Genomic DNA, 22203 nt, shown 5'->3' with positions numbered 1-22203 from the left:
TTTCCGGAGAAACTTTGTGTTCGTAGGCTTTTGATTTCAGCGAGATTGTAAACTTTGACTGTAACTTTGCTCCAATCCAGATCCGAACTAATACAAATAAATGACAACACGATTGGCCCTGGTTACATAATCACGCAAATAACACAACTCATGAGCGCTGTTCCTCTGTTCCAACACTCAGTAGTGCAACTGAAGAGGTGACACTGACATGCAGCCCCGTCGTCCCTCCAGAGACCCAGAGGACACGCATGACGGCCTGGTCAGGCGTGGCCCGCCACGCACTGGTCCCACACGCATCTTAAGACGTCAACGGCTGTTCGGGGAGCGCGTCTCCTTTACGTGTACAGACCAAAGTTATCACTTATGCAAATTGAGCCCTGATCGATGGTTGAGGCTGTTGCATTAAGATACAGATTGCAGTGATGAAATCAAGTTTCAGAAGCGGAAGCACGCTGATACCGTTATCGCCAGGCAGATAATTGTTTCGATGCTCTGTAAAATGCCGAATCAGCGCCGTTAAGTGGTTTTATTATCAAGCGTGTCCTTGTGAAAATGCGGTTCTTGTTTACGAGACCAGCTGCAAACGGAGGGAAGCGGGTGTTTTCGCAGCCCCTTTGGGGGAGGGGAGGGGTCCGCTAATCGCGTCTGCTCGCCCCACGGTCCTGGAGACATGCAGATCGTGATGTATGTGAGAGCTGCTGCAGGGTCTCGGGTTCCAATTGTTCGGCTTCTCTCGCCTGTTAAACCCGTATTTCGTCTCCTCCAACCCGTCCCTTCGCCGAGCGCCTCTCCTTTGTCCCGTGAAGCCCAGTGTGTGACTCAGTCATCACTCACCGTGGTGCGTGCTGGTCCGCAGCGGCCCCAGCACACAGGAGCTGATTGTCATCTGGTCTGTTGGTAGCAGCCCTGAAACCCTACGTCAGCACAGGCGAAGCACAAGCGAAGACCGTAAACACTTCTGCTACAGTTTAAATATTCATCCTCCACCGCATTTATCTCACAGCGTCGGTCACTTTACACACTCGATTCACACACTTTAAATGATATAAAACACTAATATTCATATAGAAACTACGGTTGATGAACTACATGTTTCAATATGTATTCATTTTTTTATGAATGAAGCACTTTTATTTAATAAATAAACGAATTTTATTATGGTGTTATTTCTAGTTTACTCTAGCAAAGGGACTAGTCAAAACGTTAATCTTTCTCGTGTCAGAAAAATAAAATGAAGTAAACCAAATGTTCCTGTTTAAATATCCCTCTATAGTGTATAAATAAGGACCCATAATTATCTTCATAAAGGGAACATGCAGTTCTCTGGGCCCACGTGTTCCGATCGCAGATACCTACGGCTTCTGTGATTGGCTGCAGCATCTTAACCCCGCCCCTTTTTGAAGCAGGGAGGGGCCGACCCTGGGCGTCGCTATATGGAAGGCGAGAGAATGTTTTCATCTGTTTACGAGTCCCAACCTGCAGCGGCCGCAGTCTGCGCGCGTGGGCTTTCCTTTTTATCAAAATGTCTTTAAAAACTGCGGGAACAGTTCTGACACGTACGCTGTGGACCAGGGGGAACCGGACCCCGCCGGCGCCCAGGTCGAGCAAAATGAGCGGACTCTCCAGCACATGCGGCGGCTCTGGAAGTGAGCCGCGGCAGCCGCCGGGCCGCGGAGAAGCGCAGGAGCAAAGTTGGGGCGCGAACGCGGCGCCGACTGCCCGCGAGCCCCCGCACAGATGCGCGAGCAGGGAGCAGAAGCCGCCCAAGGAGCACGCGGGGGCTGCGGGCGTGAGGAGACGCTCGTACACCTCCACCGCAGCTCCCGCCGACCTGCGGTCCTACTTCTGGACTCGCTACAACGACACCAAACGGCTGGTTCACGGTGAGCACGGGGTCCCCCCTTTTGTCTCCGCGTCTCCCCCTCTTTGTCTCCGAGTCTCCCCCGTTTGGGAGCCAAAGCTCCTGCTCCCGCAGCAGTGAAGACATTTTGTTCACGAGCGTTGTCCTCATCCTCTTCCTCAGTAGCCACGTTTCACATATGGTTCATTAACGCTTTGTTTGTCTGCGCCTCGGTTTTCAGGTACAACTTAAAATAAGTCATTGCTTGTGAAACCAATGCATCGTTAACAAGAAACTAACTCATGCTTGTGATTTAATGTAGTAGACGCGACTTATTTTCGCTAGCAGGAATAATGTCGAGCCAACGAACCACATGTTTGTTGTGCTGTCATTTAAATCTTCCACACTTGACAGAAGTTACGGAGTCAGAGTCCGCTGTTTGTTAGTTGCTGCATAAATTAGCATAACAATCGACGTCGTTTCCAGCTAAATCAAGCGTGCTGCGATCAAAGTTAATAAACTTTATACCGATTAAAGGACTTAGTTTTTTTTCTTTATGAGATCACAAAGTCACCGGTAATATTTACTTTGCTGCTGCGCTGCCCTACATTTGGTTTGTTTACAATGGTTGAAGTAGGTCTTTATCAGTAAACCGCGCTTGTTGAATGTAACTTTGAATTGAGTTGAATGAACTGTTGCAGTGTCTCTGTGTAATTTAACAGACTAAGGTACAATCATACTCTGAAGTAAGATAACTTATAATCTAGCCTTAAAATGATATAAAGGGTAATATTTACTGCAACTTACAATATTTCTTGTGTGATAAATTGTATATGGTAAATATTCATACAGGGCGTCTTTCTTTAAGTCGCTGACATAATGCAGACCTTATGTCTCTTGACGTCCACGCATGTCGGCTTTAATTAAAGCTGGTCATGCATTGGCTTGTGATCTACATCTACCCTTTTGAAACGTAACCCCCACATGGAACGGCATTCCAGCAGTTGAGTAGCTCGAGGGGAACCAGCCCCGGGCTTTGGAAATGCTGTCCAGCTGTGTCCCAGGACAGAAGAGCCCGCTTTGCCCCATAGGCAGAGCCCTGTGCTCGCATTTCAGCCCGGGTTTGAGGGTGTCAACACTTTGTTTTGATTTGTGTTCACGTGGTAGCTGCATGGCTGTTATACTTGGCCAGAAAATTTGATTAAAGCGATCATGGACATAAGCCTTTTTACAAGGGTTAGTGAAAGTTGTACTCTCTCTCAGCAATGCATTCACTCAAAACCGTGTGTTTTTTTTTAAAGCTCTGCACAAAATGTTCTTCTTGGATCGACTTCGGTTCAGTTCACGTCTTGGGCAAACGCCTTGCGCAACCTCAGCCGAGTTTGACAGCTTCACTAGATTCAAAGCCAGAGGTGGAATAACTGCTTTGCTTCCTGCAGAGTTAGCAGGCTCGACAATAGAAACAGTCAAATGCAAATCAGCCAGTTCAATGGCTTAAACATACCTGTTTTTTTTTTCATCTTGCTTCAGTCGTTTGTATCTCTTTAACCTGATGTTTCCCGTTTGCATCAGACCTGATCCCTCCAGGCGCGTGTAACCTCCTCAACTCGTCCACCATCTACGCCAACAACGAGGTCGACCTCTCTGAGGTGGACATCTACGGTTTTGACTATGACTACACGCTGGCGCTTTACTCAAACTCCCTCAACACCCTGATCTACAACACGGCAAGAAGCTTCCTCATTGAACACTTCAAGGTGCGTAAACAATAGTTGAATTAGGTGCACTGATATTACAGCTGATCTAACAACCCTCTGGTCCTGTTTGACAGTATCCTGAGGGCATCCGAAAGTACGATTACAATCCCAACTTTGCTGTCAGGGGTCTTCACTACGACATTCAAAAAGTAAGTCATGTTTCCCTTTAAGGAGAAATTTCTCTACTTAGTAATTAATTAATGATAAGTTATTGTTTGTTTTCAGGGTCTTCTCATGAAGATAGATGCCTTCCACTACATCCAGCCAGGAACAGTGTATCGGTAAGATCTTAGGAATCGTCATCATTGATTGAACTCTGTGGTTTAAATCCATATATAGTATTCTGCATTAATTTTATCTGCTTTCCTCTTATCACCCTTTTCTGCTGCAAAGCAGAATCACTATTTGCGTTGTCTGATAATATTGTGTGTTTTCACTCATATTGGGTTTTCCACAGGGGTCTCAGTCCAGTCCCGGATGAGCAGGTCCTCGAGCTCTTTGGAGGGACTTTCCATATCCCACTGCAACAGGACAGCGGCTTCTATGGAAAGGTTAGCAGCGTGTTTTTTCCCCCTGTATCAGACACAGAGGTTGGTATTAAATATTAATACAAATATCAACCCCTAAACTAGATTTGGATAGAATTGGACTACCACCTGTTACAGTCATTACTGTACAGCATTACTTCTTGTGAAATGTTTGGATTGGTAAAGATGCAAAAAGTTTTGGGCCACACACATCTGTTGAAATCCATTGTTAAAGTGGTATGTAGGTCAGAATTTAATCTGTAGCTGTCCAGAGATTTGGAGACATCGTGTGCTTTTCTCTTACATAAGGTGAATTTTGTGATGTCATGTGTTACGTTGTCGTCATGAATCATCTGTAAGTCAATGTTCTCAAAGGATGTGTCCAACAAACGATACCGTGTGTGATGTATTTTTCAAGCCTCGCTCTACTGAAGTCGACTAAACTTGTCTACTGCTCTGGTAGCCACAAAAGTTAATCTGACCTGTTTGCTAATTAGGAACAGTCTAATGGTTTGAGTCAGGCTCAAATAGTTTTCAGTCCAACAGGTCTTTTTAAGTGATTTCCTGCAGCAGGGAGTTTGCCTCACATCCTCTAATCCTTCTCAGGGCAGTCTTAGGCAAAATAGTTCCTGTGTTGCTCTAATCTTGTTTGGGCACTTGGCTCCGTTTTGAAGGGCAACGAAATAGCTTCAGCAGGGCACAAGCCTAAAAGGGAAAACGCTACAGAGGGTTTAGCTTTCACATAGACCGTCTCAGCAGGTGGTCAGCCCTCGGGCTCCAGCTCCACGACACAAAGGTGTTGGAATGTTAATTAAATATTAGAGGCCAAGGATGAAGCACGACAGACTCGACCTTTAGAGTGAGAAAGATGCAAACAGGGACACAAACAGGTAGCAGTGACTCAAACATTACTTTATCTTCTACCACAGGGGCCAAAGGTGAAGCAGTTCATGGACATCTTCTCCATTCCAGAAATGACCCTTTTGGCTGTGGCAAATGACTTTTTCCTCACCAACGACATCGAATATGATCCGGTTCACCTCTTTAAGGACGTCTCGGTGAGCGCCCTCCCCTCTTCACAGTATCAAACATTACGTTCTGTGTTTTTAAAGCGGCGTCCTCATGCCGAGAAACGTACGGACCCGGTCATATTTGACTGCTCTTACGTGCTGTGAGTCTTCGGTGAGAGTTTCAGGAATCTGCTGTGCTCAGCTGAAATCTTGCAACAGGCTCCCACAGTTTGAACAGAGAGCAGCAACAGCTTTTCCTTGTGCCGTTGCCTTTTCCAGTTACTGAGCACAGTCAGTTTTTTACATAACCTCTGCCACGTTTATAGAAGCAAGCGCAGTGTCTGCTTTTTGGACATTCTAACGTAATTTGCTGTTTGAGCGACTGTAGTTGGAAGCTGTGCAGAAACAGAGAGCTCAGAGTCTTTTACCTTTTATGTAACATTATCATTTAATCCTCAGGAAGCAATCGGCATGGTTCATCTGAAAGGCTACATGTACAAATGGATCATGCAAGACCTGGGTGAGATTTTGTTATCGGCTTGATCTTGGACTTTGCTGCACAAAGTAACACTTCCGTTACACAACATTTCCTTCCTTCTGTCCACAGACAAGTTCATTCTGAGGGGGGAAGAGACGGAGGCCGTGTTGCGCAGATTGGTCAGTCATGGGAAGAAGCTTTTCCTCATAACAAACAGTCCCTTCAGCTTTGTGTAAGTGCCGTGAGTCCGTCCTGACTTCATGAAGGATAAGCAGCAACGCAACAAGTTGTACTGACCTTGTGTTTCTACCCTAGGGATAAAGGAATGACACACATGGTGGGGAAAGACTGGAGAGACTTTTTTGACGTCGTCATTGTGCAGGCAGACAAACCTCACTTCTTTACTGACTGCATCAAGTGAGTACATGTTTTTAATTAAGTAAAGTTGTGAAATTTGGTAGAGTTTATTCTTAGTATACTTTCTTTTTACTTTTGCCCCACAGGCCCTTCAGGCGCTTGGATGGTAACGGAGACCTACGGTGGGAGAAGATCAAGAGTTTGGACAAAGGCCAAATCTACAAACAGGTCAGTAATACTTCAAAAACCTAAAATGAATTGTGTGAGTCAAAGCCTGTAATCATGAGGCGTTGCTTTATTTCCTCGCTGTGTGTTTACATGCTGTTGCCTGCTGCAGCCTTTGTCTCCTGATCATCGACTTTAAATAAAAAGAATGAGCTGAGGTTAGTGTTTGTCTTTCCTTTCACAGGGGAACCTTTTTGACTTCCTCAGACTGACCGGCTGGCGAGGCTCAAGAGTTCTTTACTTTGGGGATCATCTTTATAGTGACCTGGCTGTAAGTGCAGTCATGCAAATGAATCTCTGGAGGGATCTGCATCATGTTGAGGATGTTCTTTACATAGTTGTGGTCCTGTAATGTTTCTTTCTGTGTATTTTCTACCACGACCTTTCATAAGTATTCATGCACACATCCTGAAACTGTCCCCTGTGGCGTAGGGTGGAGCTCAAGCCGGCGATGCAGTGGGGATGTTTAACAGCAGATGGCGCTACAGAATATAAATGATTTTTGAAGCGTGTTTGAGATTAAAACAATTTGACTTTATGCTTCAGGACCTGATGTTGCGACACGGCTGGCGAACAGCAGCTTTAGTGCCTGAGCTGGAGCAGGAGACCAGAGTGGTGAGCACGAGCCGGTATTCGTTGAACCTCACCTGGCTACAGGCTCTAACCGGTCTGATGGAACGCCTACAGGTGAGGCGCTAATCTCCTGCATTTAAATGTCGGGCAAAGCAGCGCTGACGCACACAAACATGTTCTAGTCATAAGCAACCCTTGATGTCACGAAGCCAAGAGTTGACCTCTCAGCCAGCAGTTACTCATGCTTGGTAAACCTCAGGTTGCCCAATGAGCTGAGGGCAAACCACCATCTGCACAGTCAGTTCATGCCGGGTGTGCATCATTAGGTTTTTTCTTCGTTCCAACTGGTTTTATGCCATGGTGACGAAACAGGATGCCAAAAATTGCCAAGTCACCACACCCTGTGTACAGTTCAGACTGGAAAATGGGAAACTAATCAAAGAGAAATGCTATTAGAAAATAGTGTTGCACTCTTGTTCATAGCAAAAACAGCATGTTGTCATATTTAAAGTGAGGATCATGTTTATCCGTGACAACAGTAGCCCTCAACTTGCTGAGTGTTTGTTTCACTTCCTCAGACGTACCGTGACCCAGAATCTAAGCAGATACTTGAGGAATGGCAGAAGGAAAGAGAAGAGCTGAGGTGAGTTCATGACTATCTTTGAACCTTTAGTCAGTCAGTGAACCCGGCGACCCTGCTGCTGTGACGTCCACACAGTGATGGGCGTAAGCTAAGCCACCTGAACACAGCTTGTATTGTTGACTACTTGAAGACAGTTGCTCTTCAACTTCACACCGACCTTTGCCCTGAATTCCTCTGTTGCAGGGTCATGACAAAGAACATGTTCAACCCTCAGTTCGGCAGCATCTTCAGGACGTGTCACAACCCCACCTACTTCTCCAGGCGCCTGTGTCGCTTCTCTGACGTGTACATGGCCTCGCTGAGCTGCCTGTTGAACTATGACCTCTCGTACATTTTTTACCCCCGCCGCACCCCTCTGCAGCACGAGGCTCCTCTGTGGATGGATCAGCTTTGCACGGGCTGCATGAAGACGCCGTTTCTAGAGGAGATGTCTCACATACGATGAGAGCTGTGCTCTCCTCCCTGACCCGTAGGATTTAATATTTTAGGCCTGGCCAACACTTGACATGAACTGTATTGCTTTCATTTTAACAGGGTTTCATTTTTAGCTAGCAAGGTGCTACACGGCTACACGACTCCCTCCACAGGGCAGAGTAACCCCGTTCTGCACAGTGACCCACTTACCCAGTGAATTCACTAGAGGGTGCTGTAGAACGAACTGCTGAACAGAGTGCACGCCGTGCCATCCAATGTGTTGTGGTCCAATACAAACGCACACTCTGTGTCTGCATCGAGGTGATAATGAAATGCTGCACGTTACGTTATTAAGCTGAAGTCGCACAATTACAACAAATAAAGATTCAAAGTCTAATGTTATTGTTTAAGTCTGTTCTGTCTCTTGTGGTTTGACGCTTAAAACAACAAGTTTTGCCTCGTTAACGCCTGAATGTAAAGACTGACATCTGTGTAACCACCACATCCAGCCGGAGCCATTACACATATTAGATCTAGTTTCCCTGTGTTGTAATAAGTAATGTTTGATCTCTTATTAATCCTCTTATGTGCACATTTTCATCTAATAATAGGGAAGCGCATCACTTCAATATTACTGAATTATGAACAAGCCGTTTCAGGCCAGCTCTGGACCCACCAGAGGAAGGCATTATTGAGTTTGCGTAGAGGCTCTGTTCCTCCGTCGGAGTTTTCTGGCGTTTTATTTAATTGGTCGCTTGGTTGCTAGGCAGCGCAGCATCCATTCATCACGACCCCTCTCGGCTTTACGGTCATTCACCTCCAGCGCGCCCGTGAAGACACCGGCACAGGTACGGTTCGCACGGTCACTTTAAAGAGCATGTGTTGTGTCGGAATCGCCGTCGCTTCCGTCTCACAGCAGCGGCAACGCGGCCGTTGGCGAAGTTGAGGCGCGCTGCCCCGTAGAGGGATCGTTTGTCGCGACACGGGCGATGGCGCTGAGACGAGCGCGTTGTGAGTCAAGTACTTGGGCAGATAAATAGTTGATTATTGGTGCTCGTTAAGAACCTTGACCCACTGTGGGTGAAACATTATAAACTCTGGTGACGCGGTGAAGATACGGTCTTTACAGCTCCGCAATTAACCATTAACAAAATTAAGAAAACCAATTCTATTATCGCTTTAAATTTCATTTGACTTTTTTGACCCGAACGCAAAACGCGGAGCTTAAATGTTTAATCAAATGTTACATGCGGCCATTTTCACCGCATTTTGTAAATAATAAATATGTCGGAGCCGCCCATTGGATCACTATAAGTAGGACCTGCTGATAACTCACCATCCTGGTTTATTATTTAATCATGTTATCAAACCTCATCTACAGGATGTGGCTCAAAGCCTACACATAAAATTGATTTTATCTATTTGAATATTACTGGTTGACTATTCTGTCTCCCATAAAACATATGGAGATACTTTTGCTTTTGATGAAACTCCATCTTTGGTGTGTTTCTATGCTGGTCAGTTCCACAATCCTCAAAAAGCCAATGCTTTGCGTCTATGAGCTAGAAAATAAGAAACGAGTTCATTGAGTGGAGCGCTGGCGGCAGGATAAAATTAGTATCAAGAAATCTGACATTTATTGCTATTTTAGGATATTATCTGATACCATCTTTTCTAAAGTTTGGCGGCTACTTTACAACACAGTAAAAGCTGAACTCATCTCATTTACTGATAAAGGTAATTCATTTTTTCTATTAGTGCAATGAGAACCGGTATCAGTTTATCTTACAGACTTCTGCACTTCGATTTTAGTATTATGTGTATTTCCCTCGACACCAGCAGCCTATTTTAAACTCTATCACACCCGGTGCCGGTATCAGACCGTATTGATTTCTGGTGGCTGATGATCATTTAACAAAGTTTGAAGTTTGACCTGGTGGAGAATGCTGCAATGTTTGTTCATTGGCTCTTTGGTGGCGCGTGCGTTCCTGCAGGGCTCGCTGGTGGTTCACATCATTTCATGGCTCAGCGCGTTCCGTGAAAAACCTCCACCTGAGCAGCACACGCAGGCAGGATCCATTTTGTCATATCTGCTGACCTCTAAAAATGTATTAGTGTGTTTGTAGTTTACCTAAACATACCTGAGCACAATAAGCCTTTTTTATTAGATACAGCTGTCTGTGCTGTCCACACAGCAGCCGCTTCTATTATTAAGTGTTACAGGCATTTGACTTTTACTGCTGAGCAACGGCAGGATCTCTGCTCCGGCGCAGGAAGATTCCCCCGCCGCAACATGAGCTCCCCTGATGCGCCTTCGCCTTCAAAAAGAACGGCATCGGAGAGAACCCCCACATTTTTACAGCGCTATCGTTCTTGTTTGTCAGCAAAACTCCCGAAGCATCTTTTAAAATTTGTGATATTTATGTGCTTTTGCACCAACTCGACTAAAAAAAAAAAGAAAAAGAAAGAGCAGATGCGTGCTGGGTTTGGAACACGGGAGTTCTCTGTGGGCACCGCCAGGGAAGACGTGCGAGTCGTAGGAGAGGCCCGAAGACAGCGGCTAATTGGCTGTTGCCAGCGTCCTGGAGTGGAAGAGTTAGTGTAATCATTAATCAGATCTCACATGATGAGAGCAATTATCTGCGGGAGTAAGGTTAGATCATCATTCACCCAAATAGATTCTGCAGCCCCTCTGTCTTTGGGCTCATATGAATCGACTCTCACGCTCACACGGCAAAAGTCATATTTGTGCTGTTTTATAGTTTTGCGCATGTATGATTCATGAGCTCACCTCATATTCATGCACGTGTGGTTCCCTCATCTTGACTCCGGCTTATCAACGGTCTAATCAAGGGTAATTAATGCCTGTAACCAAAGCTAACAGGCCCCACGTCACAGAAGGAACTTTAAAATGTAATGTTTCACTTCTGGGACTTTCTATGTGGAGCTCTAATGCAGCGTTCCCATAGCCAACACATCTCCAGATATTATTATATTGTTACCCATCGGGCAGTGAACACATGCACCTCTGCAGCCGTTTTAAACCCACATAAACCGGGGACGTCCACCCAGTGGATTTCTACAAAAGCCAGATTCCGCATGGATTATTTAGCTGGCGGTGGACGCGAGGCCATTGGCTGCTTCTGAGACACACCACTGTTTCATCATCGCGCCACACGAGCGGCGATGTCACTTTGGCGCCATGTCAAACATGCAAGTCTGGGGAGGACGTCTCTATGGCACCGCAAGCTCCTCGAGCTCCCGCTTTTTATTCTGAAGGTTTGTCGTCTCGTCTGTCTCGTTTATTGGGCCTTTATTCCAAATTGCTGCCTCGTCTGTGATGTCTGTAGTAAAAGCATGTCTGCAGTTAATGCGGGCGGTGGTCAAAGGAAGGACGTGAAGGCGAACTGTGTCATTGTTGGGCTGCGGAGGAGGCTTTGTGTGATTGGACAGCAGAATGTTTTTATAATGGGCTGTATTCTACAGATGATCCTGTTTTTTTAATTATACATTCTGCATTCACATTGACTAAGCCTCGATGCTACTTCCTGTCTGATATCCTTACTTGCATATATTAACATCAACATGATTTAAAGCTTGTTTATAGAAAATTCATATTGCATTTACCAACCAGTGACACTTATTTGAATACAGGCACCTCTTTCATTTGATATCAGCCTCATTAAGATTCAGGAAAGTATCTTAAATGTGTAATAACAGTTTGAGGTTGCCTTTCTTTTTTATTCTACCTTTGTCCTCATCACTAAAAAGCAATGATCAGCTGTGCCTTAAATGAACTTTAAAGGTTAAAGGTTCATAAATAGATGCCGGCTGAGCCGCTCTGTGGTTGCTCTGTACAAACCCGTCTGGTGTTTTCTGCACCACACTGAAGCATCTCCTGACTCATCAACACTCCTGCTGTAACTACAGTGAGCTGTTCTGGGAGCAGCGTGCACAACGTTCAGTCCCACCCCACACACATGCAGCAGACAGCAACAATAACCAAATGGTTTAGGCTATAATATGGCATTTAATAATAATATTTAGCCATTAAATAAGTAAAATAAACTCAAACCCTTGCCCTTCTTACTTCCTATTATTTTTAAAGCTGAAACATTTTGACTTGTCGTTGTAATAGGTTTTCTACCAGTAGAGGGCGCTGTTACTCTGCTCTCCCGCACCTCAGTAATAGATGCGCCGTCACAGACGTTCACTTTATTACACTGACCAACTGCAGACGTTTCTGGAGCCCCGCCGCAGCCTTTTACTGAACTGCCTACTGCGGTGGTGGCCGGTGGACCTGGCGGCTTTCAAACCTACTGTTCGCACAGTGAGGTGAATGCAAAAGGATTCATCCTGCCCTTCAGCTTTTTGACACCTCTCCATTGACTGAGGCGTTTAAAGTTGAGTGGTGTCGGGCTGAGTCTGCCTCAGCAGTGGCCAGTCATCCATTGATCACCTGGCATGAAGACAAAAATCCTTCTCGGCCACAGAGAAGCATCCATCGCGGAGCTGCCTGTGTCACAGCGCAGCGACAGCATGACTCCGAGGATTCATTACAACGGAAGCACATCTTTCTGTGCAACAGAGATCAATCAGGGACACGTCCTTGTGGCGGTTACCCTTCACACTGCATTGGATTACTATTGTCAGATGAAGACACACTACTATGATGAATTGATTTCCAGTCTACTAGTGTAAGATCTATTATTAACTTAGAATCAACCCTCAGTGATGCCATTTGTAATTCATCTCAACAGGGCAGAATGCAAAGCGGGACAAAGCTCAGTCGGTTCAAGGATGCAGCAGCAGCTCCTCGTTTTCCTGCCGAGCCCGCTGCAACATCCTGCTCCTCTGATGAGAGACCGTGAAAGGCAACAGTGTGCGTCAGGCTGTTTGCGACGGCCCCCGGGGGCCCGAGGGGCCACGTGACCCCGGTGAGAGAGAGGAGGACGGTTCAGGGCTCAGCTCGCCTCCCGGCACCCGGTGATCAACAACAAGCCTCACTGTGGCTTCCTTTCAGCCGCGCGTGTTTAGAAATCCAGCAGGTAACGAGGAGCCGGCATGAATTCGGGCATAAAAGGCGAATTCAGCTCCTTTGAGGTGAAGCAACGCAAGAAAGAGGAGTCGCGGTCCTGTAACTTAAATGGAAATTTAAATAATCGAAAACCAACAGATGCATGTGAAGGATTGCTGCTGTAGAATGACTCATGTTCACGTCGCTGCTGAAGTTATGAAAATGAAATACTGGCAGCTTCAAAGCACGACTGCCCTTTGAATGTCCCCTCCTTTAAATATTTGTGTGGAACCCCTTCCTCCACAGACCCGCCCTCTCTAAACATCCACGTGTAAGTGTTTCCCTTGTCCTGTCAAGTCACCGAAAATATTTACCGTGTGCGAAGCCGCTCACTGACACAACTGCAGCCTCTTTCAGACTAAAGAGCCTTTTTAAAAGCAAAACTATGATAATTACAGAACACCCAACACATTCGGTCACATTCTGACAGCATAAGCTCATAATGAGGTTAAAAGCATCTTTAGGTTTTGTTTATGAAGGACTGCAGAACAGTCGAAGGCGGCTTTATCGCTGTTGTGAAGGTGTGGCTGCGTTGTGTGTGACTGACAGCAGCTCCCCAACGGTCGTCGGGCGACAAGAAGAACAGACGTTGCTGTATGTGTGACAGGCGAGAACCACGCTTAAGAATAATAATCCTAAAACATAAGCCTGAGTGTTTGCAATTGTCCCGTCTAATGCTTGTGCTGAGCCCTCAGGGCCACGTTTTAGCCCGAATCTCATATTATTTAACAGCAGGCTTGACTTATGACGCTCGTCCGGCCTCCGCCGCATTTCACGTGTAGAAAATTAGATTTCTCTAAAAACGCCCTGATAAATGACGACGCGCCTCCCCGGCGATCGCCTTCGCTCCCGTTTAATCCACATCGGCTCGTCTTCACGCGGACCCGGTGCTGATTTATTTCTCGGGAGCTCGTTTCCTGCCCGTTAATGGAGATCTGAGGACGACTGGATGCTGACGTGGGTACGAGGGAGATCTCCCGTCCACTTCCCTGAAGGCATCAGAGGGAAGCTGGGACGGCGTCATCATTAGCAACCTGCCCATTTGAATGCCTCACACACGCCGCCGCTGCTTCAGCTAATTGAATTTTCAGGACGGGACGGAAGGCAACACCTTGTCCGATGCAGCCAATCGATTCAGTGGCATTTGTGCCAAGAAGCCGAGATTGCTGAGATTAAACAAGCGGCGGTTGGATTTCAGCTAATTAAAAGTGGAGGAACTGGTGGCAGCGTTCGGACGAGAGGCAGTTTTCCCACATACCGTAAATACGTCGAGGCCTCAATCGAATCAACAAGCCAGAGATGCGTCCAGTCAGATAAACAGGCCTCACACACACGTGAGGTCCATCAGCAGCTTTGTTTATAGAAATGTGCCGTAATGAAAGGAATGATGTAATGGCTGGTTTTGTAGCCTCCTTGCGTAATTAAGCCCTTCATGCCACGAACGCATTCACTGGCCCGTTGAGACCCAGCTTGGGGAAATTTTATGTCACCATTGCGATAGAGAAGCCCTCTGCTTCCCCGTGGAACAAAGACGGCTCTGTGTGTGAACACAGAGCGTCCAGACGGACATCTGCGTGTCTGAATGTCAGCTATCTGCCCGCTTTGGCTGGCGGTCAACCATCACATTAACGCACCGCTGCCAGTTCATCCGTCTGAGCCAGCAGCATGGGAATCACCGTGCGGGTTCATCACCGCGGGGGAAGCCGCAGCAACAGCGCATTAACCCTGCGTCGGCGCGCAGCGGAAGCGACGGCTCTACAATGAGGAGCAATTAGGAGGGAGTTCACCTTCACTGTGCGCCGGCGATTAGCGCGTCGGTGAAGAATGGCGGAGTGTTTGTCTGACGTCTGGAGCTTGTTGGACCAGCTGCGCCGCGGAGGCAGAGCTGCTCCTGCGGGACTCGCCCTCCGCCGCGCGTCGCGTTTGTCGCCCTCTCGGTCGTCGTCGTGCTCCGGCGGTGAGATCGCTCCCTGTGAAGTTGAGGACGCGCCGCCACCGGGACCCCGGTTCCCCGGGAGACGGGCACGGTGAGCATCCCCCTCCTCCGCCCCCTCCCCCTCCTCCTCCATCCTCCCGCCCGCGGAAGGAGGCAGGACGCGCCAGCCACAGCCGGTGGGAGTGGAAGTTGCGCGGCGGGCGGCGCACACATGCTCCGTCGGCGTAAGTGACACGAGCGCCGGCTCCGTTCAGCGCCGGGTTGACTGAGTCCCTGCTGCCCACCGGCCGGCATGCCGCAGAGGAAGAGGAGCTTCACCTTTGGAGCCTATGGAGGGTAAGAATGAGGGGCCGCATCTCTCCACAGCTCCTGCTCGCGCGACTGTTGAGTGCGTGATGAGCGCGTGAGTGTGCATCTGCTCCAGCCTGTGTCTGATCACTGCAGACCCTCTGTCTGTGGCTTTTTCGTCAGCACCAAATGGCAGCTTTTGCCTTTGTGTGCGACTTGACGTTCTTCTTTCTGATTTCTGATGAGTCATCCTTTGAGGCTCCGTAGCACAGCTGCGAGCGGCAGCCGATGTTCAGCGGGAGCGGAACTAGACGGACAGGACGAGGTGTCAGAATCAGCAGCAGGGTTCAGGTTACGGAGGGGGGGGGGGGGGGTGAACGGGCTCTGACGGAGGTGAGAGTGTGATGGTTGAGCACCCGCATGGTCCGTTTACATGTTTTCACCTACAGCTCCTTTCGAATAGCGCACAGTCAGCACACGTCTGTGGTCAAAAGGTGCCCAGGAGCGGCCTCCGGACGGGGAGACGGGCCGGAAGGACCCAACGGGGCTCAATATGGAACAACGAAGCGGCACCACGTCTTCGGAATATCTGGAAACATCCCGGGACCGGTTCTCGATCAGCGCTCCGGCGTTCTGCGTGCCTCGTGCCCCTGAACGCCTCAGCGCTGGCATTGGGAGAGGTCAGGCTGATTACTCACACCGGTGGGTGATCTCTAATGCACTCAGCCTTCAGCTTCCCGTTAATGGCTTTCCCTGAACCCAGCGGACGCGGCGCCGCTGCCATTTCATCGTCAAATATTAATTAAACCGCCACAAAATCTGAGCGGGCCGGAGCCGGTTATTGTTTGACTTAAGTGGGGGGAGTTATGGTTCTTCCACCTTTTACCTGGAAGACGTATTCCTCACTGACATTGAGCTCTCACAGCCCATTTATGCTCGGCTCCACATGTGACGTGTGTATGAAAGTTCACCCGGGCGCCTGGAGGCAGGACCTGCAGGCAGCACAAACAATGAGGCTGCATGTTGCAGTGGCCCATGGAACGACTGCAGGAATGCTGTTCAAACCCAACCCGGTGGAAAGACCCGCATTGTTTTGAAATCCAAGCAGGCCCGGGTTGTAATCGACATGCTCTGGTCAGCTGATTAGAAAACCAGTAAACAAGCGACGGTGGGAAACGTGGCTCCCAGTGCTGAAGGGCGCACTTTAAAGCTCATCACAGCTGTCAATCACGTTCATCTCTGCAGGAGCAGAAGCAGGTTTTTCAGGGTCATTGTTTTATTTAAACCGAGCTCATGTCTGCTTTTGATTTTTTGATAATCGAGTGTCTGGGACCTATTGTGCTGAGTCGTGTAGCGCAAACAACAGGGAGACAAAGCAGCGAGGCTTTTGCTGTTTGACACAAGCGTTTGCATGACAACAGTGAAAAGAAAGATTAGGCCGCGGACGCGCAGCCCCTCCAGAACGGGACGCGGCTCCAGTGGCTCCTCGAGGGCGGTGGCGACACAAACAGGAGCTCTGGGCCCTCAGCCACCCCCCCCCCCCATCCACCTTCACGTATATACCCGCATGTGATGTGTTTCGCTGTTTGCTGCCTGTATTGGATGTGAGAGTGGCTCCGGGCCGCGCACACTGTATGCTACTGTACTGCAGCTAAATGAGGACATTCAGCCACTTCACACTCCATTCTCTGTCAATGGGCCCATTCAGCCCACACCGGGGCCCGGACACGCTCTGCATCTCCATCCAGTCATGTGCGCTGTTGTGTCGTGTTTGTTTGTTTTTTCACAGTTTTACTTATTACTACACTGAGAATTATTCACGAGATCCTTGTTTGTCGCTTTATTGTGTGGATGTGCTGAATCCGTAGGTGTCCGTGTGAGAAGGACCTTATTCAGAATAGTGTCACGTACTGCGTTCATCCATTCCTTTATGCTGCTTTCTTGGTCAGCTCGTCTTATTGTTTTTGTTTCACTACGCTCTGGGTGGATCATGAGCTACGAGGCCTTTTCTCCTCGGTTTTGGTTCCGGACGCTAAAACCAAGACTGGAAGTGATAAAAGGCTTCAGTCAGCATGATGTCAGCTCACTGACCACGACTCCACCACTGCTGGTTTACAGGATTAGTTAATATAAATGTTTAAAAACGTAAAAACGAGATCATAAATATTGGTTTAAATAATATAAACTTCATCATATTTAAAATCTTAATCAGTGGAAGCAAAAACTTTTAATACTCAAACTACAGCCTGTATTTTACGGCTGCTGTAAACGAACTCATGAAACTTATGAAATTTGATGAGATGTTTGCATTTTAGTAAATTTCGGCCGTGCTTCAAATGCGGCAGAATTAGCTCCGCCGCAGCATATTGGTGTCTACGCGACTGTCTTCTTTGCCTTAAGCTGGATTTCTGGTGACCTACTTGTCATGGGCAGCGCTGCTGAGTTGATGTAAACCACAGGCCCTTAGCTTATTTCACAAGTTCAGTCTAAAAAGTCCAAGGTAGGAAAACGTTGCAAGCCTCTTAGAGTCAGATTAAGCCGGATGAATTGTTCAGTGGTGACTACTGACAGGGACGTGGCCTTGGATCCCTTGAGACCCACCTTGAGCCTTTTTATCCCTTGCTGATGTTTGTTGCCATGACAACCGGCCTGCGCTTAATGCCTAGCGTGGCGGAAGCACGACAAACTATTTGGCGGCCCCCTGCTGAGCGGCGCGGCGCCTCCTCTCGAGTCTCGGTGCACGCTGTTTTCGCCGCTTTAAGAGCGCAGCCCGCGAACGCCGTCGACGTGGGAAAGTACAAACATGATTCACGGCCCGTGAACGCACCGCGCTGCATCGCCTTAGTGTTATTCTCCCAGAGAGGGACACTGTCGCCTGTGTTTTGCTGATGAGGCTGAGATTTTCACATTTCACTCATGTCAGCTCTTCTGCTTCTTCTTTATCTGCAGCTCCGTCCACGTTTCATTGCCTCTGAGGGGTGAGTTTAGTTTCCTTTAACTGAGAAATAGGGGCTGATTTATCACAGTCATTCTTCTGACAGATGAATAATCGCGTTGCATGAATATCCTGCACTTCAAACCACTATACAGTAGAATAAACCCCAGTGTTCACACAATGTGGCCTCTGAAGCGAAGTTCAGTTCAGTTCAATGCAGCTTTTATATTCAGTTAATTCCAAACTCAGATAATTTCCTTTTCATAACCTTAGGTGTTTGGACTAATGCTTGTTAAGCCTGTTGGTAGGAGGTTCTACGCTTTATTGGGAATTTCCTCCACTGATTTCAGTTTGGACTTGTCACCCAATATTACCAACACGCCCTGCTTGGTTTCATTCCATGGGAAGATCACGAAACCCGAGAACAGCACAGGATGAGGCCTAGAGAATGCTGCTCCTAGTGACGTGGCACGTCACGCTCGGCTCAAAGCCGACGGCCTGGAGGGTTCGGATCCTGCGTGCGTTCCGCTGTACTTACAGTGTCTGCAGTGGGAACGATGAGCTGCTCTGAGGGGTCCAGGCGACGGTACAGTAACAGCACCAGCCTGCTGATTGGTGGTTCCACAGAACCCCCCCCAGGGCCCGTTTCTTCCCACCAACACAGTTTCCACAGAAGGAGGAAGCGTTAGGCTTTCATTTATGTTTTTGGAGAATTCTCATAACAGAAAAAGAAGAAGTCCAGACGCTTTTACTTTTGGTCCTAGACTTACATCACGATGGCTGAAACTTGACTTAAATAAATGAAAACAAAAGGGTCTTTCATGACCGCAGTCCTGAGTATAAAATGAAGATTTATTGCTTCTGTGCCTTTTGAGGGCCAACGCGTGCATGTCAGCATTATGGTGCACACCTGCTGAATTCCCCTCTAGTATTTTTCCTCCAGAACGCGTTCGCTGACCCGTTGGGTGTCGCTGTGTCATGCTAACAATGAAGGATGAGTAAGCAGTCTGAGACGCAGGCCGGACAGCTGTTGGCGGACTCAATGCGGCATGAAGGTTGAATGTAGTCATAGGAGACAGAGTCAACAGAATGGGGAAAACAATGAAGTCAAATCGACCCAAAAACTCAAGGATGTTTTGATTTATGCATTTTTTTTATTTATTTCTGGAGGCCGGATTATCCTGCAAACGTTGGGAGGGATCAATAAAGAGCAGTGTGAGCAACTGCAGGAGCCCTGACACACATACTAAACATTCCCTTCCTCCTGTGTCACCACTGGCCGTCACCAGAGACGGGCCAGCAGTCATGAGTCACCCCCCGGACAACAGCTACAGCGTCAGCCCGCTGAGATAGAGAAGAGCTGCATCCGAAGGGAAGTTGTGCTACAACTGTCATGTGCTTTGACTGGAAGAGAAATGTGTGTGTGTGTGTGTGTGTGTGTGTGTGTGTGCGTGTGCTCGTTTCTTAAGTGAGGCTGTTGAAATAATGCACATTTAAGTCTGGCATAAATCTGAATGGTTTTGTTGTTGATGGGCAGAGAAGACGCGAGGCTGGTGTTTTTCTACGCAGACAGTGCCACCTAGTGGCTGGCAGCGGGACTGACGCAGCATCCTCCGGTTACTAAAATCAGTTTCACCAGAGCGACTTGAGGACAGATGATGATTTACTCTTGACTGAGCGGGTTTCGATCCGCTCCAGGACCAGACTCGTGCCGTGTCCTTAAAACCGGCCAGTAATCTTCCTTTCATCCTTGGAAACGCTACTTCGACAGATGGCAGGAGTCATTTGGGGGAAAGCCGGCCCGCTGCACGACCTCGCTCAGTTCAGGGACGAAACGGACCACTCTCCACACCCATCAGTCTGATGAGCTTGTGTGAAGACGAGCACATGGAAACTGTTAGTGAGTGTGAGATGCAGGGATGCTGAGCTGCAGATTCACTTGTTGCCAAAGCACAGAACTAAAGTGAGAAAAGTGTGTCACGTACAGTGTAATAAAAAGATTTTTAATCATGTGTTTCTGTTTCAGTGTGGACAAGACGTTTGCCAAGGCCCGGAGCAAATGGTGAGTGTTTCAGGCTTCCCATAAACATCCCGTTCACCTGCTTCATTCGGGCATTTTGGGCATTGTTTTTATGAAGCGTGAGGGTGAGAACAAAGCTGCATATAACACGAGTCCAGTCAGCGCCTTCCTCCAGGAGCTGCAGCCTCGACTTCAAAAGATGGAGGAGCAAATTCAGTGGGTAACGACCCCTAATCTGTGCTACGGATTTATGCGTATGCATATGCATATGAGCGTCTGTTCACTTTTGATCCTCGGCTCCCGTAGTTGATTAAATGTTAAACGACCATCTTCCGTCCGGTCACCGCGGGTCGTCCACAACAAACAGCGCGTCCTCGGGCCTCGCCTCCGCTCCCTCCAGGGGGAGGCCTGTAATTGGTTGTAATCCTGCCTCGCTAAGCCCCCCCGCTGGGTGGGAGTGGGAGAGGACGGCCTGCGTGGATGATGACCGCGCTGAGCTGCTGTAAGAGCCTCTCTCTGGTCTCCCACACACACATGCGACCGTCCATCCAGACTCAAAGTGCATTCTGCCTCCCGGTCCCCGGAGCGCGATGGATTATTGGGGCCTGTCTGTCTGTTGTAAATGTGCTCACTGGTGCCGCTGTCCTGTCCACGCTCCAGCTCACCTGCCCTGCACTCCTGAAGCGCCCGCGGGTGCTAGTTTTTCCAGCCGGGCAGAATCCAGGCCCGATTTCGAACAACTTGCATGGTGCAAGTCTTGCTAGTCTCTTTCATTCTTCATCTGATAAAACCTCCTCCGCTTGCGTTCGCTGGTTTCCCGCGAGGTGTCACTCCGCATCATCCGGCGTCCGCGTGATCTGTGCGCGTCGGGCCGAGCGGCTCGGAGAGATCCCGGTTCTCCCCATCGCAATGATCCAAACGCTAACGCGGCGCCCGCCACCGGCGCCAGCGCGGGAAAACGTCAAGTTCACGTCGTAGCGGGCTGAGGAGAGGCGACTCTGACAGGTCCCGTCCGCAATCACTTCATCTTATCTTTGAGCTTCTCTGTGACGTGTTCTGCCATTTTCCAACCCCACAACTTTGCCTTCAGTCGATCTGTTGCTGTGTCTTAAGACGCAGGAACTGAGCTTTTTCTGTGTGTATATGGCTCCTGATCATAAACAGTAGCTGGGCCTATATATATGTATTTATATACATATATGCATAATGTATTATGATTATTATATTATTCTTGGGAGGAAGATGCTGTATCGCCTCTCAAATCATTATGAAACGATCGATCCCACCATCACGTCCTGCTGAAAAAGCGCATCTGCATGGTGTGATTTCCCCGAGGGCGTCTGACTCCAGGATGAGTCGACGGCGCCATTGTGAGGAACGAGCGGTGGGGAGAACATGCTTTATTTAAAAACACCTGCTGTTTGTAGCCTGTTAATGCATACTGACTCTGACCAGCTGTCGGAGGGGGTGCGGCTCAGGAGAACATCCAGGATCTTCATGCATCACATCCCGCAGATGTTTTATTATTCATAATTCGAGGCATGTAGCGTCAGATTGGAAGCCAGATTTTCTATTCTTTCCATGAATAATGAACTTTAGAAAATAAAGGCGCAAACAGCCTTTCGTGCTTATTGGCTTTTTAGTTTTCTTTGTCTAAATGCTTTCATTCTGTTGCCTCACATTTTCACAGCCACCAGAGCATTTGATTAAATCTGACCCAGCACATTGATCAGATCATTGATTATTTGATAGTTTTAGTAAGAAAGCAGACCGGAAACCAGCAAAGGGTGAGCTGAAGTTACAGCCCATGCACAAGCACCAGTCGAACACCCAGGACCTCTGGAAGGATCGAGGCCGCACACAAATGGTTTCACACCCGAGACGTTCGTCCCATTTGTTTGAGCACGTGAGCTCTGAGCTTTGGAACAGTTCCAAGGTCTATTTACAGTAGGCGATAATTCATAACGCATCTGTGTCGCTGGCGGTAAATTAAGCAGGAGGTGCTGCTCCCTCGCCCCGAAGTTGGAAATATCGAACAAAGACGAACTCCCGATGTCCATCAGCGTCAGCGCTGAGACGCGTGACGACGCTGAGCAGCTGGAGGCGCCGATGCAAATGTTCAC

General features: G+C 48.2%; 2 protein-coding genes across 13 annotated transcripts in view; both read left to right on the top strand.

Moving 5' to 3' along the window:
- The first annotated feature begins 1440 nt into the window (after nt 1–1440).
- On the top strand, nt 1441–8221 carry nt5dc2 (5'-nucleotidase domain containing 2). The gene is made up of 14 exons (XM_029155675.3): nt 1441–1883; nt 3413–3597; nt 3672–3746; nt 3823–3878; nt 4055–4148; nt 5054–5182; nt 5594–5654; nt 5742–5844; nt 5928–6029; nt 6116–6197; nt 6379–6465; nt 6741–6881; nt 7346–7410; nt 7594–8221. The coding sequence occupies exons 1-14, from the start codon at nt 1523–1525 to the stop codon at nt 7853–7855; spliced, it is 1803 nt and encodes a 600-aa protein (XP_029011508.1). The 5' UTR covers nt 1441–1522; the 3' UTR covers nt 7856–8221.
- A 432-nt stretch (nt 8222–8653) lies between these two features.
- The window catches only part of rap1gapa (RAP1 GTPase activating protein a), a 30739-nt gene continuing 17189 nt past the window's right edge, over nt 8654–22203 (top strand). For 10 of the 12 annotated variants that reach the window (XM_029155664.2, XM_055510031.1, XM_029155671.1 and 7 more), the window contains exon 1: nt 20087–20122. Coding sequence is in view for 1 of the 12 variants with exons in the window: in XM_029155661.3 (XP_029011494.1) it covers nt 15130–15173; nt 20087–20122 (80 nt within the window). In the remaining 11 variants the exon portion in view is untranslated. Of the gene's footprint in view, nt 8673–14509; nt 15174–20086; nt 20123–22203 lie in introns of those variants that run through there. The other 2 variants (XM_029155670.3, XM_029155661.3) reach the window with 2 other exon arrangements.

The sequence above is a fragment of the Betta splendens genome, chromosome 7 (genome assembly GCF_900634795.4).
Source record: "Betta splendens chromosome 7, fBetSpl5.4, whole genome shotgun sequence".
NCBI lineage: Eukaryota > Metazoa > Chordata > Actinopteri > Anabantiformes > Osphronemidae > Betta > Betta splendens.
Note: the sequence above shows the minus strand (reverse complement) of the source record. Positions and strands in the feature narration are given on the sequence as shown.

Excerpts from the sequence above, each read along its gene's own strand:
- nt5dc2 (XM_029155675.3), top strand. The coding sequence starts at position 1,523 with ATGTCTTTAAAAACTGCGGGAACAGTTCTGACACGTACGCTGTGGACC. Across the intron at positions 3,598-3,671 it reads TCCTCATTGAACACTTCAAG|TATCCTGAGGGCATCCGAAA; the intron begins GTGCGTAAACAA and ends CCTGTTTGACAG. Across the intron at positions 7,411-7,593 it reads AAGGAAAGAGAAGAGCTGAG|GGTCATGACAAAGAACATGT; the intron begins GTGAGTTCATGA and ends CCTCTGTTGCAG.